At 41.5% G+C, this 20837-nt stretch overlaps 4 protein-coding genes across 4 annotated transcripts; 1 reads left to right on the top strand and 3 right to left on the bottom strand.

The window, feature by feature from the left end:
- Nucleotides 1-412: 412 nt before the first annotated feature.
- LOC135501094 (cation channel sperm-associated auxiliary subunit beta-like) lies at nucleotides 413-2025 on the bottom strand. Its single transcript, XM_064792894.1, has 3 exons — nucleotides 1962-2025; nucleotides 1571-1645; nucleotides 413-766 (listed from the first exon to the last, which is right to left on the bottom strand). The coding sequence occupies exons 1-3, from the start codon at nucleotides 1965-1967 to the stop codon at nucleotides 578-580; spliced, it is 270 nt and encodes an 89-aa protein (XP_064648964.1). The 5' UTR covers nucleotides 1968-2025; the 3' UTR covers nucleotides 413-577.
- Nucleotides 2002-11621, bottom strand: LOC135501000 (cation channel sperm-associated auxiliary subunit beta-like). The gene is made up of 22 exons (XM_064792719.1): nucleotides 11514-11621; nucleotides 10943-11006; nucleotides 10544-10639; nucleotides 10183-10326; nucleotides 9843-9938; nucleotides 9188-9498; nucleotides 8889-8952; nucleotides 8261-8439; nucleotides 7731-7886; nucleotides 7388-7535; nucleotides 6872-7041; nucleotides 6593-6729; nucleotides 6225-6364; nucleotides 5839-5892; nucleotides 5087-5277; nucleotides 4741-4879; nucleotides 4311-4447; nucleotides 3919-4116; nucleotides 3248-3358; nucleotides 2712-2822; nucleotides 2334-2472; nucleotides 2002-2039 (listed from the first exon to the last, which is right to left on the bottom strand). The coding sequence occupies exons 1-22, from the start codon at nucleotides 11619-11621 to the stop codon at nucleotides 2002-2004; spliced, it is 2931 nt and encodes a 976-aa protein (XP_064648789.1).
- Nucleotides 11622-13388: 1767 nt separating this feature from the next.
- Nucleotides 13389-17595, top strand: LOC135501686 (E3 ubiquitin-protein ligase MIB2-like). The gene is made up of 2 exons (XM_064793926.1): nucleotides 13389-13785; nucleotides 14203-17595. The coding sequence occupies exon 2, from the start codon at nucleotides 14235-14237 to the stop codon at nucleotides 16203-16205; it is 1971 nt and encodes a 656-aa protein (XP_064649996.1). The 5' UTR covers nucleotides 13389-13785; nucleotides 14203-14234; the 3' UTR covers nucleotides 16206-17595.
- A 749-nt stretch (nucleotides 17596-18344) lies between these two features.
- Nucleotides 18345-20809, bottom strand: LOC135501381 (uncharacterized). The gene is made up of 2 exons (XM_064793468.1): nucleotides 20705-20809; nucleotides 18345-20513 (listed from the first exon to the last, which is right to left on the bottom strand). The coding sequence occupies exon 2, from the start codon at nucleotides 20495-20497 to the stop codon at nucleotides 19205-19207; it is 1293 nt and encodes a 430-aa protein (XP_064649538.1). The 5' UTR covers nucleotides 20498-20513; nucleotides 20705-20809; the 3' UTR covers nucleotides 18345-19204.
- Nucleotides 20810-20837: the final 28 nt, after the last annotated feature.

The raw sequence follows: 20837 nt of genomic DNA, 5'->3' as shown, positions 1-20837 counted from the left end.
GTGGACTAGAGTGAATAAGATTGATACAGGTCAGCGCTATCAAGGCAGGCTGTTGGGGAAGGGGGAATTGCTGGTGATGGTGTGAAAGCAAGCACTTGTGTGAAAGGTGACCATATAGTAGTGTGCATAGAGTATGCTACAGTACCTGCAAGGACTCTCAGTTTTATCCTCGTCTTAGGTCGTGTATGTTTAAATTACATCTAGAAAGCAGACAAGACACTAATATAATGATCTGAAATAATTTTATTATAAATTCAACAAAATGTTTTAACAATAACTATGAAAACGTAGTGACCAAACACCAAAAACATAACAGAACGTAAAATATACAAACTCACTCTAACAGGTTTTTTTACAAAATGAATTGATGTAAATAAATATGCATGATTAAAAGAATGTAGAAGAACTCAAATATTTCTTGACCATTATTGTTTCAAAGATTTCGAAATAAAGAAACCACCGGAAATAACAACTTTTGCGATAAAAAAGAAAACATTACAGGATAAGGTATCAACAAGAACTTCCTTAATACAGGTTGCATCGGTCAACGTGAACTTATGTACCCAAAATGTGCCAGTTATTCAGATTCTTTTTTCGCGAGCATATTTTGGAAACGTTTCCTCTCTGCGACGCGATCGTGTGTCCTGTTTGGTAGCGACAAGTACTTCAGGTAGAGGATGAAGAGCCCCCCACCGAATAACACAGCTACAGAGAATAGGATGAGCATGTCGAGGTGGTGCACGATTGGGGTATTTGTGACGTAGAACTGAAGAAAAGCAAAAAGAGAAAATCATTCAACGAATTTGGCACAAAATTAAAAGTGAGTGCATAATGCGTTCTGTGGCTACAAGGAGGATTATCATGCAGGACTGTGGTTGAATGCTGGGGTTTATAACAAGCATGTTCATTCACTGAAACGACATACAAGTATCTTCCAGTTGGCATGTCAGTGTTCTTATCAGCTCATATGAGCGTCCGAGGCCCTCGAAGCCAGTTTATATTTCAGGAAAATATTGTTATATAATATTAATAAGGTTACTTTCAAACAGTACTGTAGTGTTACAGTTTTCCCGCCAAACTCAAGGCCACATCTTGTATAATGCTTTATCCTGATTGGTCAGTTTCGCTACGTCTCGTCAGGGTATAAAAACCCGCACGCGCTTCTGCGCAGTCTCTCTCTCTCCTTCTTAGTTTTACCAGATCTCTCTCGCGTGTGCACGAGGAGACTGGCTGACGATAAGCACGTTTTGTCAAGTCGAAGTTTGTCAATAAATTCATGATCAAATACTCGGGACATTCGTTTTACCGTGGTTTATTCCATAGAAGGATGCAGGACGTTTGTCAAATACTTCGGGAGGCAAATAAGTAGTTTCAACTAGGCCACGGAGGATTCAGAATATAACAATATGGCCTGAGTTAATATTTTTTAGAATGCAGGGAATATCATCCAGAAAAAGTGGCTGTATTATACATGTATATTGATCAGAAGATTCTGTTTAGAAAAACTAGGACTTTGAGTGCAAAGGATTAACCAGGTCTAAAGAGACTGCCATGCTTGTTCTTTACTCACCATGAACTGAGTCTCTAGTTTACAATAAGAATAGCCATCCAAAACACGAACTTTGAAGTGGTACAGCCCTGAACCCTGTAGGAAAGATTGGATTATTTCATTTTTTGAACACATCCAAGTACAAGCCTAACTGCAGGTAACTACCGGTAACTGCAGGTTTTGCGTTTGGGAAACTCTGGCTTCACAGTGCTAATTCTACCCTAAGATGATTTTTGAACATGGAGGGATGCTTAGAGTTTTCAACTGATCATGGTTTATTTAATGGGTGAAGCCTTTTTGGGAAAGGAGGTGACATGACCCTTGGAATATTTTCCCCTTCCTGTGGTAAAACGTTTATTCTCTTTTCGTTTCAAAAATTCACTTCTGAAGTCCAAGAGTGCTTGCTACTTACCATCATATTGAGGGTGACATGTTCGGGATTGAGGTACCTTTCATTTGGATTTGAATCGCTCGTCTGTCTTGACATACGCTTGGAGGAAATGTCACCTGAAACATTAACACAAAGAGCATTACCGTATGGGAGATGAAATGGAAATTCAAAACAGATGGAGTTTTACCTCATATAAGCTTGGGGCTTCATTTTCAAGATCCGTGTATTAATATCAATGAAGGAGCCTCATAGGCTAGTGGTTAACCCTGCTTGCTACCACTTGATTAAGGACCCGTTTCAATTCTAGGAGAACCCACATTCATCTTAATGGATGAAGTAGTGTGGATTGGCCCCTTTTCTCTGAATCATGAGAAATGGAATTGAACAACTTACTGATGCAGTCATAGTTTGTCCTGTTGTTCAACTCCTCGATGGCCAACACGTACACGCTCGAGAGGGAGAGCGGGTACTTCCCAGGTTGATCCAACGTGAACTCCAGCACCACTTTGGCAGAATGTTCAACCGCATAAACCTGGAGAAGAGGAATTAAAGGGTTACGCCGTTTGTAATTACTGGTGGTCCAGAAAAATAGAAGTGCAGTATGGTTATACACAATGCCATAGTGCAGTTATCATGCATTCAACTCAGCTGAAACATGGTTTACATAGTGTTTATATACACTGGTCCGATTCAGGATCTATTGCATATGAAAGGGGGAGGGGAACTTGTCAATGCACTAAATCGCTGCCACCGAATATCAAGCATACATACACGCTCAATACAGTCCGACATAGACGTTTGAGAAGACAACTTCATCGCTTCAGTGCAGCCGCATTTTGCCTTGCTCGTCTTACCATTACATTGCTTGTAAGTACCTGTCACCTGAAAAATGTGAGGGTCGATGATTATTATTGCATCAAATACAAATCATATATCTTTATTCACTTCAGAGTTTCAGCAAAAGGAAATCAGCCCTTAGACCAGAAGGAGAACATTAAATCCTTTGTTACCCATGTCCCGAACCACTATTGACTCCACTGCAACGCCGCAACCCCAAATGATCACAAACAGTTTCCAAAAAGCTTCCCTAAAAACTTATTCGGTTTCGAAGCTCAGATCATTAAAAACCAAACTTCAAAGAAATGCAACCAGTAGTTCACCAACCAGAGGCCCAAACGATGCGGACATAACTTATACGAAAAGACTATAGTGACTTTCTGATGTCATCTCCAAACCGATGCTATATTTAGCATGATTTTAACTCCCTAATGTGCTTTAAGTCATGTAAGGTATGATAAACTGCTTACCTTGGATCTAAGGTGTTGACTATTAAAGAGTGGCTGGCTGGGGTCCGCGTTGTAGATATTATCAGAAATGGGGATCTCAACACCTAATGCTGACGGTGGTCGGTAGTTCACCTGAAATTTGAATTTGTGAATAAAGGAACCCCCTGAAGGAAAACTGATCGGTAATTTCAAACTGAAATGTCATTTTTTCCTAGATAGACTCTCACCTTATATCATCAGTGTATAGTTATGGCGAGTTCAGCCACACCAACAGGTGGTGCTGTCATCTAAGCTGGAATATGTTTTGCCACCAGGCTCAACTTTAAAATGTTAACAATAGTTGTATCCCCACTTCCAATATATAACAACACAGCCCTCTACAGTGAACTTTGATGTTGACGTGGCAATTTGGTGTCCACTGCGCCTGTGAACTTTGTGACCATTACCGATGCTGGCCCAGCGATAACTCTCACCAATCCTCATCTAACTTTTCCGTTGCCACCCTCAGACTGAACCGGGTTCCAACATCCTGTACTTCTGGCCACACTGCCAAAATGTTAAAGAATTGTTATCAAATTGTTCATCAAAGCCAAGGTCCATGTACCGGTTTGGTTTGAATGAGTTGACCTAAGATGGGTATCCCCTGTCAATTTATGATAATATCTTTTTCAATACCTGGTCAATGTACTCACCGGCAGGTCAAACAGCAATGGAATGCCCTTCTCATTATACTGCTCACCATGGAGGAACACATCATTTGCAATGTCGACTTCATGGTGGAATTTCAGGTGGGTTCCGTATGGGCACGCAGAGGCTATGGTTATGGTGTGAGAAGTCTTCTTGCACAACAGAGATGATTTAGACATCTTGAAATTTATCGCCGTTTTTCCCTGAAAGCAGTAATGGAGTCAGTTCATTAAGAAAGGATGCACATCGTGTATGAGAATAGAAAACGCGTTATCAGGAGGTCGAGCATCTTTCATTGATTATCAAAATAAGGCAGAAACTCAGGCCCGTTTCCACTTTAGCACTAATTAGAAACTTGCTGTCCCCACAGCAGAAATCAAGGCATAATCTATCATACCTTTCTATTGACATAGGCATCAAGGCTGATTGTGAGACTGTGATACCCATTGCCTTGAATGTGGTAAGTCGGTTTGATGTTAAAATGCCATGGGTTACTCAAAGACGCGTGGAGCTCTTGGCTGAAGGGTATGCCACCTGAAATTTAAAAAAACTGCTTTTTCTTCCAAAGAGTACAAATTTCCAGGTGATCTTTTTAAAAACAAGACTTAAGACTTCACATGTGGGATGAATTTTGTGTTTGCCACCCTGGAGAAACAGCCTCCCATGAACTTACACCAAGCTGTCAGACCTGGGAGAATGTGCGCATTGAAATCAAAATGGCCAATACCTTAGTTGTAATAAGACCAGCTCAGTAAACTGGGAAACCTGCCTGTTTCTCGGCAAGCTGGGAAATTCACTCCTGAGGGTGTGTTCAGAACTAGACATACCCTGCTGCAGTGATGACACCATGGTTATCTCAAACTTCTGTTTCAAGTCCAACTCAACGTAAGAGATGTAGGTGTAGTTCACCGTAGCTATTATTGTCTGGTGACATGCGTCCTCTTGCAGTTTCCACTGGGGCACTCCCTGCAAGAAATGGTAGGATTCAATGATACAAAAATTATTATCAATGATAAAAAATTTCCATCAAATCATAATTCATTAACCAATCATAAAAGATTCACTAACCAATCATGAAGTAAGTAGTCAACAAGTGAAAAGTGGTGATGCTTGCTCTCACTTTTATCCTTGCATTAGCACACTGCGTCGACTAACTCAATTACGATAACTTACCCCGTTAAGACCAAAATCATACATATACCAGTAGCCCTTCTTTTCATTGACGTTCTCCTTGAGAGGAAGCACGGAGATGCCATCAGCGTTGAGGTTATCGACGACGGCGGTGATGAGGAACGAACCGCTACCAGCGATCCAGACAGTCTTTCCTACGTCTGTTGCCAACCAACCAGGTTTGTTATCAGGATCTTTAAAAGAAATAATGGTACAAGGACCACATGCACATGAGATGCTTACTTTCAAATGTCTCCATGGTCTGGCCCCATCCTATCTCTCCGAGCTTATATCAATCTACACACCTAACCGTCCCCTTCGCTCCTCAGCTGAAACTCTCCTTCAACCTCCCAGAGCAAAGGTGCAATCAATAGGAACTAGAGCTTTTTCTATTGGTGTACCAAAAATGTGGAATAAACTTCCAGCAACTATCAGAAACATCCAAGACATTGTTCCTTTCAAACGTTCCTTGAAACATTTCCTCTTTTCTGAAGCCTTCATTAGCAGTGATGCAGCGCTTTGAGCGATCCTAATGGATCGGATACTGCGCTATACAAGACTCGTTATATATATATATATATATAAACTATATGAGTTTTGTGTTCATGACGTAGCTGGCGAGATTGACCATGTGAAATACTTTGTGAAACCTTAATTCCAAAAAACTTATCTCCACTATAGTAGCAACACGATGTAGTACCTGGCAGCCACAATAATGGAGATCACATGAGATGGAGGATTCTTTATAGTCTTACTTGTGATTTTGAGGGCAACATTGGTCAGGTGATTTACATCAATAGGCGAGATTTCTGAAAATGAAAAAATAGAAAATATGATAGTATAAGGGACAAGATCCTTGCGTCATGAACACTCCCAACAAGCGACGTCATTCTAAGTCAAAGTCACTCTGACAAGGCTCTCAGCAAGAAATGAGAGCATTGTATAAGAAGTTAGAAATAGTTTTTTCATTATCAGATATTGACAGCGATCATCGACTTTTAAGTTTTTATGCGACCCAAATAGTTGCTGTTCTAATCTCATGCACCACACCACAGGTGAGCTAAAACACAGAGACTAACTCCTTGACGGGAACCTCACATACCAAAGTCCTGTCATGTTTCCCAAACTCGACTAAACTCACCAACATCAAACTCCTGGGCAGGACTATCATTGATATTTTCAAAGTGTAATGGATCATGGATATATGCCTGCAGGAGAGATACAAATCTTGTGTCGGACGTCCGGAGATATCTCTCTTTTATCTGGGCGGATCCTCCTTTTCTGTTGATAGAAAAATAACAACATTTCCAAAGTGTAAACAGCCCATGCACCATATCAATGTCCATGGATACTTAACAAAAAGTTTCATTTTGAAACCATTGTTGCAGAAATGTGAAATCACCCTTGGGTCCCAAACTTTGAAGAAATCAGTCTAATAGTTTTCGCACAAAGGCCATAAAGGACGTGGACGTTTGACTTCTTAAACAGCCTATAGGCAAGAATACTTACTTAAGAACAATCAGTTGTCCAATGTTCCCTTGGTGAAATTTAGACTTGGTATCCGAGGGCGAGTATTCAAACAGAAAGAGGCTCCTCTCACTCAGAATGAGCGGCACGAGAATGCGGGGAAACGCCTGATCCAAAGACTGAAAGGATGAATCAAACAGACTGACTACATTAACATTCATGACTGGCAGGCATTCATCACAAGACACCATCCCGTTTATGTATACAAGAGGGTGTCCTTATTACAGAGGTGTCTCCTAAGGAAGTGTCCACTGCACCTACCTCCAGAGTCTCTGTGACATTCAGCGTCTCTCTCCAAAGCTTTGTCTCGCCACCTGAAGCATTGCACCATCCAACCAAATGGACGTTGTTGATGTGGTCAATCAGTGGGACGTACGTGTCTAGACATGTCAGCATCAGGTCAGGCGACACGTAGGCGAGGCGAAGTATTCCTGAAGTGACAAATGGAACATCTAATAAAATTGAAATTCGCCAAGTGGTGAAGGCTTCCAACTCTTTATGGTGGTTGTTCAAATTAACCTGTTTCAGGTCATAACAGACTTGCTTGAATACTATAGAGACAAAGGAACAGGAAGGAGTGCCTCAGGTACACCACCAGCTCATGAGATAAAGTCTAAAATATCGAGTGATGCTCTTGTACTGATGCCCGATGGAGATTGGACTTTGGGAAGTCTGATTTGTTTCCTGTGATGCAGTCATCTGCACGGAATCGATTCTCACCATGGAGGGTAGTCCCCACCTCCAAAGGCTCAATAATTTGATTCAAACTCTTCTTACCACTCTTGCCATACAGAATGTATCCTTGCTCCGACATCAACAAAACATCCCCAGACTGTTTACCCACACTCATCCTAACAACACTGTCACCATTCTCTAACACCATCAGCTGCCGGAAGAAGTTCCCACCGTCAACTGAATTCCAAACCTGCAAAGGAAAATTCAACAAAATGAACGTGGAGAATTGTGGTCTGCTGGATACAACAGCAGTCTCATCATCCAAGGGATGTAGGGGCATCCCAGTTGATGTTGGCAGTCACTAGGTATGAGCGATAGTTTTACAACCAAAATTACTGACTAAGCAAATCCTCTTGGGCCTGGTATATCTCGATATTGTGTTTACCTCGTTCCCATAGGCAACAAGATCGTTCGTTTTTGGGTGGAACTCCATCTTGTTAAGCCTGAAGGATGGGGGGAAGATGAACGGAGGATGAAGTGAGTGCTCTTGCAGTTCGTAGTGGTCGTTCATCAGCCATGCTTGCACTGCAACATCACCATCCTGGAGAGGAAGAGAACATATTAATGTTGAAAAAGAAACGTATTATACTTATGACATACCATGAGACTGGGGAAGTTTTTAAGGACTTGCAACCTCTGGGTTTTCTAATCTAACCTCCATCACAGTCTTAACTAACACAACTGTGTTAATTTCAATTCTTGACCTTTCAGTAGAACTCAGACAAGCTGCTCCATCAATGCTACATGTTGAGCATTTCGGACCAGAACCCTTTATATACAAGTGGAGTGGAGTAAGGAAAGTCAGACAAAGAGACATGTTTGGAGTCTCACGATGGCTTTGTGGTTCAAGGCAGGGACGGTTAGATTGCGTGCCACAGTGCCACTTAAACACGAAGATTCTTTCCCAATCTTTACCTTAGTTTCAAAAGCCATCGTTAATCCATTCATGTGCACATTGTAGGCCAAGGATATGACATGCGATAGGCCCGCCTCAGCTGCAAAGCTGTCGAAGCAGTGCAGCTCTGTGTAAGGAGGCTGCATATAACACCAACTCTCCCTCGTCTGGTTCCGAGGTCCAATGACGACAATTTCACCTAAAGATGAGAAAAAACACACAATCTGTTTATCCACAGGAAGCATGGTGGTGCAGTAGAAGAGTGCCTGACATGTGATCCGAAGGCCATGGGTTCAAGGCTCAATCAGTGCCATTCAGTATTTTCAATTTGCCTGAAATGGCCATGTGAAGTGCAGTATGTGCTCTCCTTTGTATCCCGAGAAAGGTTTCTTGCTCAGGCCCCATCTTGATTTGGAAATGAAAACCTTTGCAATAGCAACTCCAGTTGGAATACTTTGACTTGACGCCCTTCTGATTGGGTTCAAATCAGCGCTATGTAAGCTGCTCTGAGAGAGAGCAATAATAATGACAGTTGTTGTAAAGCACTTTGAGATAGACCGCAGTCAGTGATACAGTGCCATACCATCATTATCACTACTAACTGTTTAAAGACTTTCCTTGAACAAGAACAACCAAGGTGGCACTCACTCTGCATATCATCTCCTTCCCTGCACAAGCAAACACTTGTATAAGTCAGGCACAAATCAGCATGCTGAAAGAACAGTATTTCAATAGTTTGCAAAACTCAAATAAACTGCTTTCCATTCATTGAGAGACTGGCTGTGCAATAAGTAATAGCGGAAATATAAGTACAAATGATGTCAGACACAAATAGTGATGTCTCATGTACTTTTGTTTGTTGCATCAGCTTTTGTTTTGGATTAAAAGAGGTCTTCTTAGCACATAGGTTTTTTGTATTAGGACGAGGAGAAATGAATGCTCCTTACGTCTTCCTCATGCCAAGGTCCGTGGACTTCACTGAATGTGATCTCGCTCCCTTCATGTTCCTCCTCCTCTCTCCGTCGCCTCCCATGACCTTGCCCATACTCCGATTTCCGCCGCCGCTTATGACCATGGCCATCTTCTTCTTCTTCTTCTTCTTCTTCTTCTTCTTCTTCCTCCTCCTCATGATCTTCTTCTTCCTCTTCGTGGTGGTCATCTTCCTCTTTATCCACCAGGTTGTTACTCACGTACAAGCCAGAGTCCAACAGAACCAGAAGATGTTGGTTGGTCAGGGCTGCATCAACCACATACGATCCTAGGGTAAGGAATTCAAGAACATGAGGGAAACCGCACTTAACTGGATGCTATCAAGGGTATAGCTCTCAGGTAAACACCAAAACACAAGATGTTCTCCACAATGATCTTTATGCCACTTTATATTACAGATCTTACATTGAGGATTAAGAAATTGATACCTCACTAGACGTATTGTTTGTCTAACCAAACACCATGAGGAGTGTAAGTAGAAAATGTTAGATTTGCTCAAACTAGGTGAAGGTTGAACACCATTCGACTAAAATCTGTATGGAAAACATTCATTTTTGTGACAGATGAGAATATGACACCGGAGCTGAAAGTAGAAAATCTTTCTTTGGTTACCGTTAGGTGCATCATGTATTTCTGGTTCAAACCACTCGATGGTGCCAAGGGCTAAAGCTTGGTAACTGACTCCCGCAAACAGAGTCTTCACATCATCTGAAAAAGTTTGGAAATAACAGGTCAGGACCTTTTTGCATATTCAGATTGAAACATTAAATGTTGCCTATTGTCTGGAGCACCCTAACCTAGTCACTGCGATTCCAAACATTTGAAAAATAGTTATCTGGTACAAAAATATGAAGTAAAACAATGTTGCATGATACCTAAAATAAACATGAAAATACCCAAAATGATTTGGAATGACAGCTTGCATTCAACCACCTATTGGTGCAAAACTTACTATTGTTGGACTTGATAACAGGAAAGATGATGGCCACATCAGCAGCACAAGGAGAAGTCACAATGATGGATGTCTCTATGTTAGCTTTGGACTCTGGGGGGAGATCCACGACAGGATCACCAATATCCCATTGCAGGATTGGCTCTGAAGATACAAGCATCAAAACTTCATACTGCTGCAATGCATAACTCAGAAAATATTTGCCAATGAATACAATATAAATACACTGACAGAAATCAGAAGCAATCTCCGGCACTGAAATGGTTGAGACTTGTATTATCACTTGAAGTTTGTGATCAGTCTGATTAATCAAAAATATGCAGCTTCGAAAGGTTGTGTTGATCCTTGACGGCCTTCTTACCTATTCCAGTATCAAGAAGAGTCCCAAGTGTCGTGAACAACTCCACTCCAGTATCTAACTCAACAACTAACATCCACTGCTCAGTTGAAGTTGGCTCTGAAATGATTGTGTTAAAGCACATCAGATATCAAATGTTCAAACTAACAATATCAAATCTAAAACCTCCAAATCTTCTGTCGGTGCAGGAAAGTTGGAGGCGTGGACATTCCTGTTTATGGCAGACTAGCTTTTCCAAATGTTTCCCTCCCTTTCTGGCCCCAGAAGGTGGTGAAGGTGCTGATGACCCTTTAGACTTGAAGCCATATTTCAACTAACTTAACTGCCATTTGCCAGAGGAGAGGAATAATGACAGCACATGGCTTGGGAACTAGCAAGGTGCAATAGATCAGCTACACTTACTGGTTGCAGGCCTGCTAACCTGTGTTCTAAGAAATTCAACCATCCACGCATCACATGCATTGTACTGAAATTGAAGGAAAGGTTTAAAAAGATATTTATAAGGAAATATGATATACTTTTCCCCCCCCCCCCACTGTTCCTCCTTTTGATTGTAGTACAAACGGGTTGGCTTTGAGTCAGACTATTCTAAACTTTATCCCATAACTCAGTGACCAATAGAGCGCTGCTGGCAGCAGCTAGCTAGCTCAGCTCAATTTTGCCAAAATGGAACATTTTGCATCTATGTAAGGAGATGGTGCTGGCTTTTGTCACGTACTATGTATGCCTTGCCTATAGAATGGGCATGGACTGGAACTCTGCAAGGAAGGTGAACGAGGGGCAGACCAAAGGAAACCTGGAGACGATCCATGGAGAAGGACCTCCGAGAGAATGGGAGTCAGCCAGGGGGAAAGTTGCTAACCAACTTGAATAGAGGACCCTGATGGAAGCCCCATGTGCCACCTAAGCCTAAGGCACCAAGGGTGCTAAGTAAGTAAGTAAGTCTTCAAATGGACATGTTGCCCCTGCTCACCACGTCATCTGCTGAGGTGAACACCTGACGCCAGGTGCTGTTCCACAGGGTAATACTGGGTGCATGGCCGAGGGAGCAGAACTCACTGATCAGCTGTGCAGTTGTCATGTCTTCTCTCGAGTGGTCCAATACCTCAACATTGATGTCCTGAAGAAGGAAAACATGACTGAGAAGATCACAGGGACTTGAGAGAGTTATAAATTATTGATCAGTTCATTAGAATTTATGTTTTTTTTTCTTTTTAGAATGATGACACTTGGTGAGACGTCAATCTGGACTACTCTGTGTTTAAAAAATGACTGACGTTGGGAATTATGTGTTTCAGGATGTGGCACCCTGCCTTTTTTCATAGAGTAGAGGCCAAGTGGTGGAGAGGACGTCTCAGAAATTGTACAGCGAGGGGTGTCTCAAAAAATGTACAGTGTGGGAGCATCTAGACAATCGAAATCCCCTGAATTATAACTAGTGTTGCTTCTCATCTACTCACTGCATCATTTCCAGCAAGGGACAATTGGTTGTCAGCTCCTCCAATTTCATTCCCCAGGGCACCAGCTTCCACTATTTTGAAATAGTAGCGATATTCTAAAGTTAAAAGAAAGTAGGTCTATTGAAAGTGCAGTCAAGTCAACATAGTTTTGGCCAAACAAATTCCATGACCATACCTTACCAAGCAGGACCAGATGAAACAGTAAGTCGGTACACCAATAATGCTATCAGTATCACAATGAAGCTATTTTTTAGTACTTTCTATCTTTAAAACATTTTTTGTTCTACTGCAAATAGTGCAATACATGCAATAGGTGGTTGTTCTGGTTTAATCAGGTGAAGACGTGTATCCATGGCCATGCCGCCATGTATGCAAAAAAATATGAATTGAACCTGCTGACTCTTCGGACGTCGCTCCAGCTTCAGTATTACATGAATATAACAATACCATGAGCAAAACAAATAAACATGATATGCATAATTCTTTTCCGTGTGTTGTTTTTATCAAAACTTGTCTAGAATTATTAGAAAACATGACTTTGTGAAAAGTGTCAAAATCAAATTTCGCGCTGTCAAAACATTTTTTCTTCCTCCGCTAAAAGAAGAGCTTTGATGGCGTCGTCGAGCCTCAAGTCTCGTTAGGGAGTTTTTCCCAAATGTACGCGATGATGACGTGCCCCATTAACAGGACGTAACATCTATTTTAAAATGCGTTTCCAAAGTGAATGCACAAGGACAACCCATTTGTGTCGTATATCACTGGAAACGCCCGATTCCCCTGATTCTGCAGCTGCAGGATGTTAAATCGGGCATTTTATTTCTTTAAATAAATCATAAGCGTTGCATTTGCTCCTAGCTCTGTTCACCATCCCAAATGGCAATATTGCCAATTGGGCCGGACAATCACGAAAAAACCAAAATATTATACATTTCTTCCTGAATAATTCTTACAGAGACAATTCTCCCATGAAAGACAGCTGCTTACGCCACACAAAAATCAAAAAAAATCGAGGGTCAACCATTGAACTTTTGAGATATGTTGAATTTTGCACAAATCAGCGAAAAACGCACCAACTGGTACTGGACGGCATTTCAACACGGGGCCGACGCACATCCCAAGTTAAGTGTACACATACGTCGGCAACAACAGTATAAATGCGTAGTTTCTTGTTAGTCGCCTATTGAGTAGCGTTCTAGGTTTCAGAAACTCCAAAAAAACATGTCTATGCCAAAACAACTGCTGAATCAACGCTGACATACTGGAAGGACCGAGAAATAAATGATTTTAGGAACTACGGTGAGGGGGCCGCGCATGAATAAAAAAAACAACTCCCTAATGAGACCTAATTTCAGCGGGTGCATGTAAATTGGACATTTGGCCCGGCGCCCGGGAGATTGTGATGTCGCGTCGGGTGGTAACCTTCCGGTCGGGAGGTAACCTCCCGATCTAAATTGTCTGCAATCAAGACCACTCATCAAGACACCCATAAAGTGTCGGTTCACTAGTTCTACGAACCGAAGTTGATAATTTTCACTGTGTGATAAAAAGATAAGATAACAGAATAAAAAGATTTCAAGTAATCGCCTCCAATCGAGGTATCTCTTCCGTTTGTGGTAACGCTCCCTGACTGGCTTCCTGTATTTCCCCATCTTAGTTTTTTGATGGTTTTCCTTTTCAATCTTTCCTTTTTGACGTAGAAAATTTACAGCTTTCAAGTAGCTGCTGTTCCCCTGATTATTCCCGGTAAAACGTGTTGCCCTCCTCGTTCGAAGGAAATTTTGTAGGGTAAGGATGAAGATGAATGATGTGTTTGTTTCAGTTTGCCTATCAATATCTACACAGTAGGCCTACAGGGTGGCCCAGAATTATTTTCCCTTGCACAATATAATTTTTTTGTGCATCCATTGTGTTATCCATAATTCTGGGCTACCCTGTAGAAAACAGCACCACTTGATTTTGATTTATGCACTGCACTGCCACTGACACTGACAGTGACAGTGCAGTGTGTCTGTGGAGTGTGGTTTTTATGTCCTGTCAGTGTGTCACCATATCCATCCATGGGACATGGTCACTCCTGTCCTGTTCTGTCATGTCACTGAAGTTGGTTAAAAAACTAGGATTCCGCTATCATATCGCCTCGGCCGACGACATTGCCATAAGATAGTCTTGCATACAGTGATCATTGTTTTTGTTTCTTTGCAGAGCTAGAGCCTAAGACATCCCAATTTGTAAAGATGGCAATGGCAACGACACCAACGAGAACGTATGCCTACCCAGAGGTCTTCAAAGCCAAGGGAAGCGGACCACCGTATTACATGTTGGGCGACCAGAAATTTCATTTCGATGCAGAAATGGGGACATTACTTGACTCGTGTCAAAAACTCCAAACGAATTTAACACTCTATCAACTGTGCAAGCAAATCAAGAATGGTGCAGATGTGAACTGTTGTGATGGTGGTTGGAGCCCGCTAGATGTTGCCTACTACCACAAAAACTTTACAACCTTACGTGTGTTACTCGCTAACTGTGCCCTAGTCTGTAATTTAGCATCGCCACTTCACTTGGCTATTGCTGCCGGCTGTACAAAAGAGGTTGAACAGTACTTGTGTAAGGTACAAGGGTTTGATGTGTCCAAGCTGCCCTCTTTGATCGGTGATCGCAACTACACCGATTTCAGTCCGTGTGTTGAGAAAACGCCCCCTGCCAGTGCACTTACGACTCCGACCGACGAAACAGTAAATGGCTGTCGTAGTGAAGAAGGACAAACAATTTCTGATTATATCTTCCATTATACGCCAGAAATGAGAACAAGGGTTGAAGCAAACATTGAATTCATGTTACATGACTTGAAATATTTTGATTTGGATTCTAAAGATTGTAACACTGAGACTCCATTGCATGTTGCATGTCTCAAAGGTAGTGTCTATCTTACTGAGCTCCTGATTAAATGTGGGTCTGATCTCAATATGTGTAATTCCAAGGGGTATACTCCATTGTTATTTGCTTGCAATAGCTGTAACCCAGAGGCTGTTGATCTCATCATAAAACTTGGCTGTAGTGTGAGTCAATTCTGTAGAGGTGAAGATGGGAAGGTGAGGGGACCATTGCTTCATGCAACAATAGGAATTGGAAAATCGAGTGTCAAGGTTGTGCGTAAATTGCTCGAAAATGGTTTAGATGTTCATACCCGAGATGCGTGTGACAGAACAGCACTTCATCTAGCGGCGCTTTACGGTGCTGCTGATCTTGTTAAGGAGTTGCTAGAATTCGGTGCTGATGTGAACGTGCTGGAATGTATGGGAAAGACGCCACTCTATCTCGCATGTCATCACCATCACCATGAGGTAGTCAAGATACTCCTAGACGCTGGAGCAAAAATCGACAACAACACCCACTTCAGCGATCCATTGATCATCTCTGTTTTGAAAAATATTCACCAACTTAAGACGGTTAATCCATTCAACTTGTACTGTTCGAGTCAGACATTCACGACACAGCGTCTAATTTTGACCCTACAACATCTGATCGATCATGGGTGCCGTATGCCGTTCCTCTACAACGACGAACTTCTGACTCAGACGTACAAACACTCCAGGCCTATTGTACGCTATCTTGTGAGTGCTGCCTGCAGAGTACCTGGCGCTCCAGAGAAACTTGGTGAAAAACTATCGACAAAGATTATTCGCGCAGATGACAAGGATACGGTCGGGGCTCTGCAGATGGCTGGACTCGAAACGGGCAACTGTCTGGTAAACATGAGCAACAACCTCTTGAATATTCTCTATGAACCATTGAGCTTAAAATGTTTGAGTCGTCTAACAATCAGAAAATGCATTGCAGACAAAATTCATGCAACAAACATTGTCCAGGAACCAACTTCTAAGATTAAAACATTTTTCAAAAAGTTTTCCTTGAAGTCGACTGTGGCTTGTTCTCTTCCACAGAGTAAATTTGAGGAGTTGCCATTACCTGGGGTCCTCCAAGCATACCTGGGCTTCCAAGATCTAGTTGATGTGGCGTTCCAAATGGATAAACCCTTCACTGAGTCTCCAGCTACCCAGCTCCACGATCAGGCCGCGAAATTAAAAGCTGATCGGCGTCGCTTTGAGAAACTGCTCATGGACGAAGTGATGAAGGAACTGAGTCAGGAGACCAGTCAAGAAAACCAGGAAAAAATGATAAAATTAATCTGTAAAAATTTCTGATCTCCCTTGCCATAAGTTTCTCTGATGAGTGTGAACTGTTAGTTCAGTCGAACCTCTCCGTAAGGACACCCTTCAGCTTGGAACTGACAAATGCTGTCCTTGACAAGGAGGTGGCCTGATTACAGAGATCAAATAGGATGTAAATCCTAGGATACTTCTTAAGAAAAGTCTCCAATATCATTCATATCATGGGCTACTGCCTTTTTTTTCTTGCGCTGTTAGAAGTCAACAGCAATGAAAGTTTGTATGTTTTTAAAAATAGATATTGGCATTGTTACTGCAGAATGTATCTCATATTTTCACCTGGTGCATGTTTGTGTGGTGTGACCAGTAACCATAATTACAGTTCATGTAGATAAGGTTTTGAATTCCTGACTTATGCTACATGAAGCCCTGCAGACGTGCGCCTTAAAGTATACTCGAAAAGTTGGTAGTACATGTATAGTTGTATGTTGGTGTACATTGATTCATGTATGAACTGTCCGCCATGCGAATGCTTGATGAACATTTGTCAGCCTGCCATTATCTCAAGACACTCGTCCTTTAAATTTAAATGTGCTAGAAAAAGTGTTGTGATGGGCCTTTTGCCCTTCAGGCGGCCTATGATAATCATGGCTTATCCATTGTTGTATTTATCATGCTTATAGAAGTATTTTTGTGCCACTATTTGACCGATACTCAGATTGTACTTTTAAAGTTATACAATCACTTATCTTTGCTTGGTCTAACATTTATGTGAGAAAGCCATGGTTTGATAATTTGAAAACCAATCTGCTAACAGAATACATGTAAAGATCGCCAAATTTTTGTATATTTTTGTGTAAAAGTGTCCCAATTGACATTTTTGCCTGGTAAATGCATCATTGATTTACATTGAAGATAAACATATCCGTCATTAACAGCACAATTGCTAATGTTTTACATCAGAAATTTATTGTTTTCTTTCCAAATTGCACTCACTCAAGAAGACAGAATATGTGTTGTTATCTGTTGTCATTCAAATTACTGTTATAGTATTACAAAATGTATTTGTTATAATTACTGCCATGTGATCATATAAGATAGGTGTCTGTGATAATGTGTAAATATAATGTGACCGGGTCAGCATAACATGTCTGAAGTCAACAACAAAGTCTTTTTCTTCAGAACAGAATAAAATCTCGGTGGATATTACATATCGGGCTGTTGCCTTTAGCCCTCAGGTCGAAAGAACCGGTCGATTCATGAATGTAAACCATTGACCAATCCAGATATATAGACCAGGCTTGTAGAAATTAATAGTGGAGAAAATACAGATTTTGTTTCGGCTCCATGTCCATCAAAATTGTTGCGACTTTCGGATGTATCTTGGTCACTGATGTTCATGATTAAATCTTGTTTTACGATTAAATCCTGTTTTCTTTGAAATTCTTGTGTTGTTCTGCAATGTTTCGGGACCGCAACTATTGCCCTGGTCAGGGACTGCAGCTTTTGCAGTTGTGGTCACCAACTTAACTCCAGTCAGACTCTAAATCAGATCTTGACTTAGGTCGTCACTTGGATGTGACATGTCTTCTGCCAACCTGTAGTTGTTAGGAGGTGCTACATATGGTCACTGGTAGCCAACCTGTATCCAAAGTGAATAATATGAGGCTTCAGCATCTCGCTGAGCCTCATCGGATACCGGGGAACTGATGTATGTGACACAGGGAGCATAGTTAGATGAAAAACAGTGATAAATTAGTCAACTGTGACCGACTGTCCTTAGTCGGGAAAAGTAAGTCGAAGTGACAAATAATGTATTTGAAACCACACCCAAGTGGGGTAACGTTCAAACCCAGAGAAAATTGATAAACAGTTTGCTCTACTTGCCCTGGGTCATGGGGGTACAAATGACTGCAAAGCACATGTGCTGGCCTTCATCCATCTTCCACTAAACTCTCAGGAAGCCAGGCAAAAGTTTTTGACGAGAGAGCTTGCCTGGATCGATTGCTTGCATACAACAGCCAGCCTCTTTGGTCTGGATATCTGATCTGAAATCTGTACACACAAAATGTTAGGACTGCAACATCCACACCAGGACCCGTATTAATCATGGGTGTACAAGGACAAGTACACCAAACTATTTGCATTGAAAATAATCAAGCCCAACATATCATCTTGATTTCTTTGGTTTATTAATAAATGAAAGCAAGATTCCTGGTACTCCCGTACAAAGGCAATATGACAACATTTGCTTATGCATGGTTCTACCGAGCACAGCGTGTGGAAGGATTAATAATGGCTGATGGAGCCAAGTCAACAATATACATACATGTACAACAACATCTAAATATTAAAATCTCGAAAATCAAAATACAAACTCGAAGCAACTTCTGAGTTTTGACATGTGATGCTCCCCAGGAAGATGAGCTCGAGGCCTAATAGGGTAATTATATGTCAAAGGGCATCTGAACATATGAACTGTTGGCGCTGAAACATGTGACATTTATTATTGGCCGTCATGACATTATCGATCTCTGATTGTCCAACAATAAAAACTTATACAAAAATCAATACTAAGCATAAAGTCAAGATCGTATTCGATTGTCATTACAATGCAAAAAAAAGATTTTAGTAAGTCTTCAACAGATTTTGATTATCAAACAAATTACAAATAAAAGTAAATGCAGCTCACTCACCATCACAAATATCAAATCAAATAAGTCAAGGTAAATGCATCAGCTGTATGCCCATTGGACATTATCTCAACTGAGTTTAGTTGAAGACTAGCAGAACTACAGCAACTTGGCTGAAAAGTTTTTGAAAATGGACTAAACTTTTCTCAAGTTTATTTGTATTGACCTTCCTTCTTACATCAGTGGTCAACGCATTTTTCATTTACAAGCATACAAGTGTTCACTAACAAGCCAAACGCCGGACGAGGCAGTTCCTCTGTTGGATTTATTTGTCTGAGAAAAACAACTTAGATGGATAAGATGTAAGATTTCCTTATGTCAACACGAGATATTTCAGTGTTTCTACCATTTCTGCATGGGTTTAACATCATTTAGCATAACACGCAGCAACCCTTCAGTTGTGACATAAGCATCAAGATAGATCTTACCACCACCCATACCAAGACCACCGTCGAATCCGCGTGACTTAACAAGATTGTGAATTCGGCGATAATCATCACGACCCTTGACAATATTCTGAGGAACACCGTACAGTGCGAATTTTTTACCCTGTGGATAAATGACAATCGGGGCGAAGTCATCAGCATGAGAACCAGTAGGAATCTGCACCTTGACTGTAAGCATTTTATCGGTCTTGATTCCTTCAAACATATCTTGTGAACACTTCAACTTCGATTTCATGTTTTTTTGTATGCTTGACACCGAACTCTCGTGAGAAATTGTAGAAAAATAATTTGCGTTCGATGGGGTCTTCTTTGGGTCAAAATCCACCCACGGGTTCTCAGTGGTTTTGGCATCATTATCTGGTGTAGCAGAGGCAGCAGCTGCCTCCAATGCCACTTCCTCTGGCGGTTTACATGCACACTTGTGACCACTCCTCCAATCCTGAACTTGACATTCCTTACTGCAGTAACGTGCCACCTTGCACTTTGTACAGACCTTCTTTGCAACACTGCCGCACACTTTACAGTACTTCATTTCCTTATTTGCCTCAGGTTTAGGAAGTGGACACAAATAACTTGTATAAGACAATGGGATGAGCATCAACATTTTATCGATGCCTCCTTCAATCTCGTTTCTGAGACTTGGCGAAATCTTTCCGGCGTTATCTTCGAAGAACTTCTTCAGGATTCTCATCTCCTCCCTGCTTGCACAGGTAATCGTCGTAGCACCCCGAGGTGGCATACTCTTACCAATGGCTTGAACAACGGCAAAGGTATCGACTGGATTGTTCATATCATCCTGGAAATCAGCAGTGTGGTAGGCGTAACGAACAAACACAATCGGTTCGTTGTCATCATCACCTAGAGTCCAGACTTTCTTTCCCTTGAAAGCGATCACGTCAACAACGATCCCTTCAGTTTGATCATCAGCATTGATGATGCCTCGGGTTGTCTTACTACTCTCATCCTGGTCAAGCATTTTAGCCAAACAGAGAATTGTCTGGCGTGCATCGCTGTGTGGGTCCTGTCCCATCGGTGCCGCACCTAAAATCATGGCTTCCATTTTCTCCCTCATGGAAAACATCTGTATGAAGACATGCTCAAGTGGTCCACGATCCGGTGGAATGGAATCTGAAGATTTAGGAACCCAGGCCTCGAGTGATTCCAAGTCCAACTGTTTCTTGACTGGCATGATGGCTGGTGTGCCCCTGATAAAGAAAAATGTTGAAAGAACTATCATTCCAGGAGTACCGTATTAACCGACAACAACAACACCCTGTACAAAATGTACATGATGTGCACTACAAGAAAAAGGCACTATCATTTTGATGAAAAAAGGAATATTTCATGCATTTTTCTTCTTTAAAGTGCGGGGGTTCTTTGAGTGGGCAATACTTACACTACGTTTACACAAGATTATTCGGTCTGTGCAGCTTGTTTTTGCGGAAACAGTGAATGAAGAGGTGGGACGTGATTGCGCAATCCACGTCAAGCCAATAAACTTTCCTACCTCCTCCAGATTATTTTTATTG

Source organism: Lineus longissimus, chromosome 17 (genome assembly GCF_910592395.1).
Source record: "Lineus longissimus chromosome 17, tnLinLong1.2, whole genome shotgun sequence".
In the NCBI taxonomy this organism is placed as follows: domain Eukaryota; kingdom Metazoa; phylum Nemertea; class Pilidiophora; order Heteronemertea; family Lineidae; genus Lineus; species Lineus longissimus.
Note: the sequence above shows the minus strand (reverse complement) of the source record. Positions and strands in the feature narration are given on the sequence as shown.

Excerpts from the sequence above, each read along its gene's own strand:
- LOC135501381 (XM_064793468.1), bottom strand. The coding sequence starts at position 20,497 with ATGCCAGTCAAGAAACAGTTGGACTTGGAATCACTCGAGGCCTGGGTT.
- LOC135501094 (XM_064792894.1), bottom strand. Across the intron at positions 767-1,570 it reads AACTAGAGACTCAGTTCATG|TTCTACGTCACAAATACCCC; the intron begins GTGAGTAAAGAA and ends GCTTTTCTTCAG.
- LOC135501686 (XM_064793926.1), top strand. The coding sequence starts at position 14,235 with ATGGCAATGGCAACGACACCAACGAGAACGTATGCCTACCCAGAGGTC.
- LOC135501000 (XM_064792719.1), bottom strand. The coding sequence starts at position 11,621 with ATGACAACTGCACAGCTGATCAGTGAGTTCTGCTCCCTCGGCCATGCA. Across the intron at positions 10,327-10,543 it reads TCTTCTTGATACTGGAATAG|AGCCAATCCTGCAATGGGAT; the intron begins GTAAGAAGGCCG and ends TTGTATCTTCAG. Across the intron at positions 8,953-9,187 it reads GACCTTGGCATGAGGAAGAC|CATGCTGATTTGTGCCTGAC; the intron begins GTAAGGAGCATT and ends CTGTTCTTTCAG.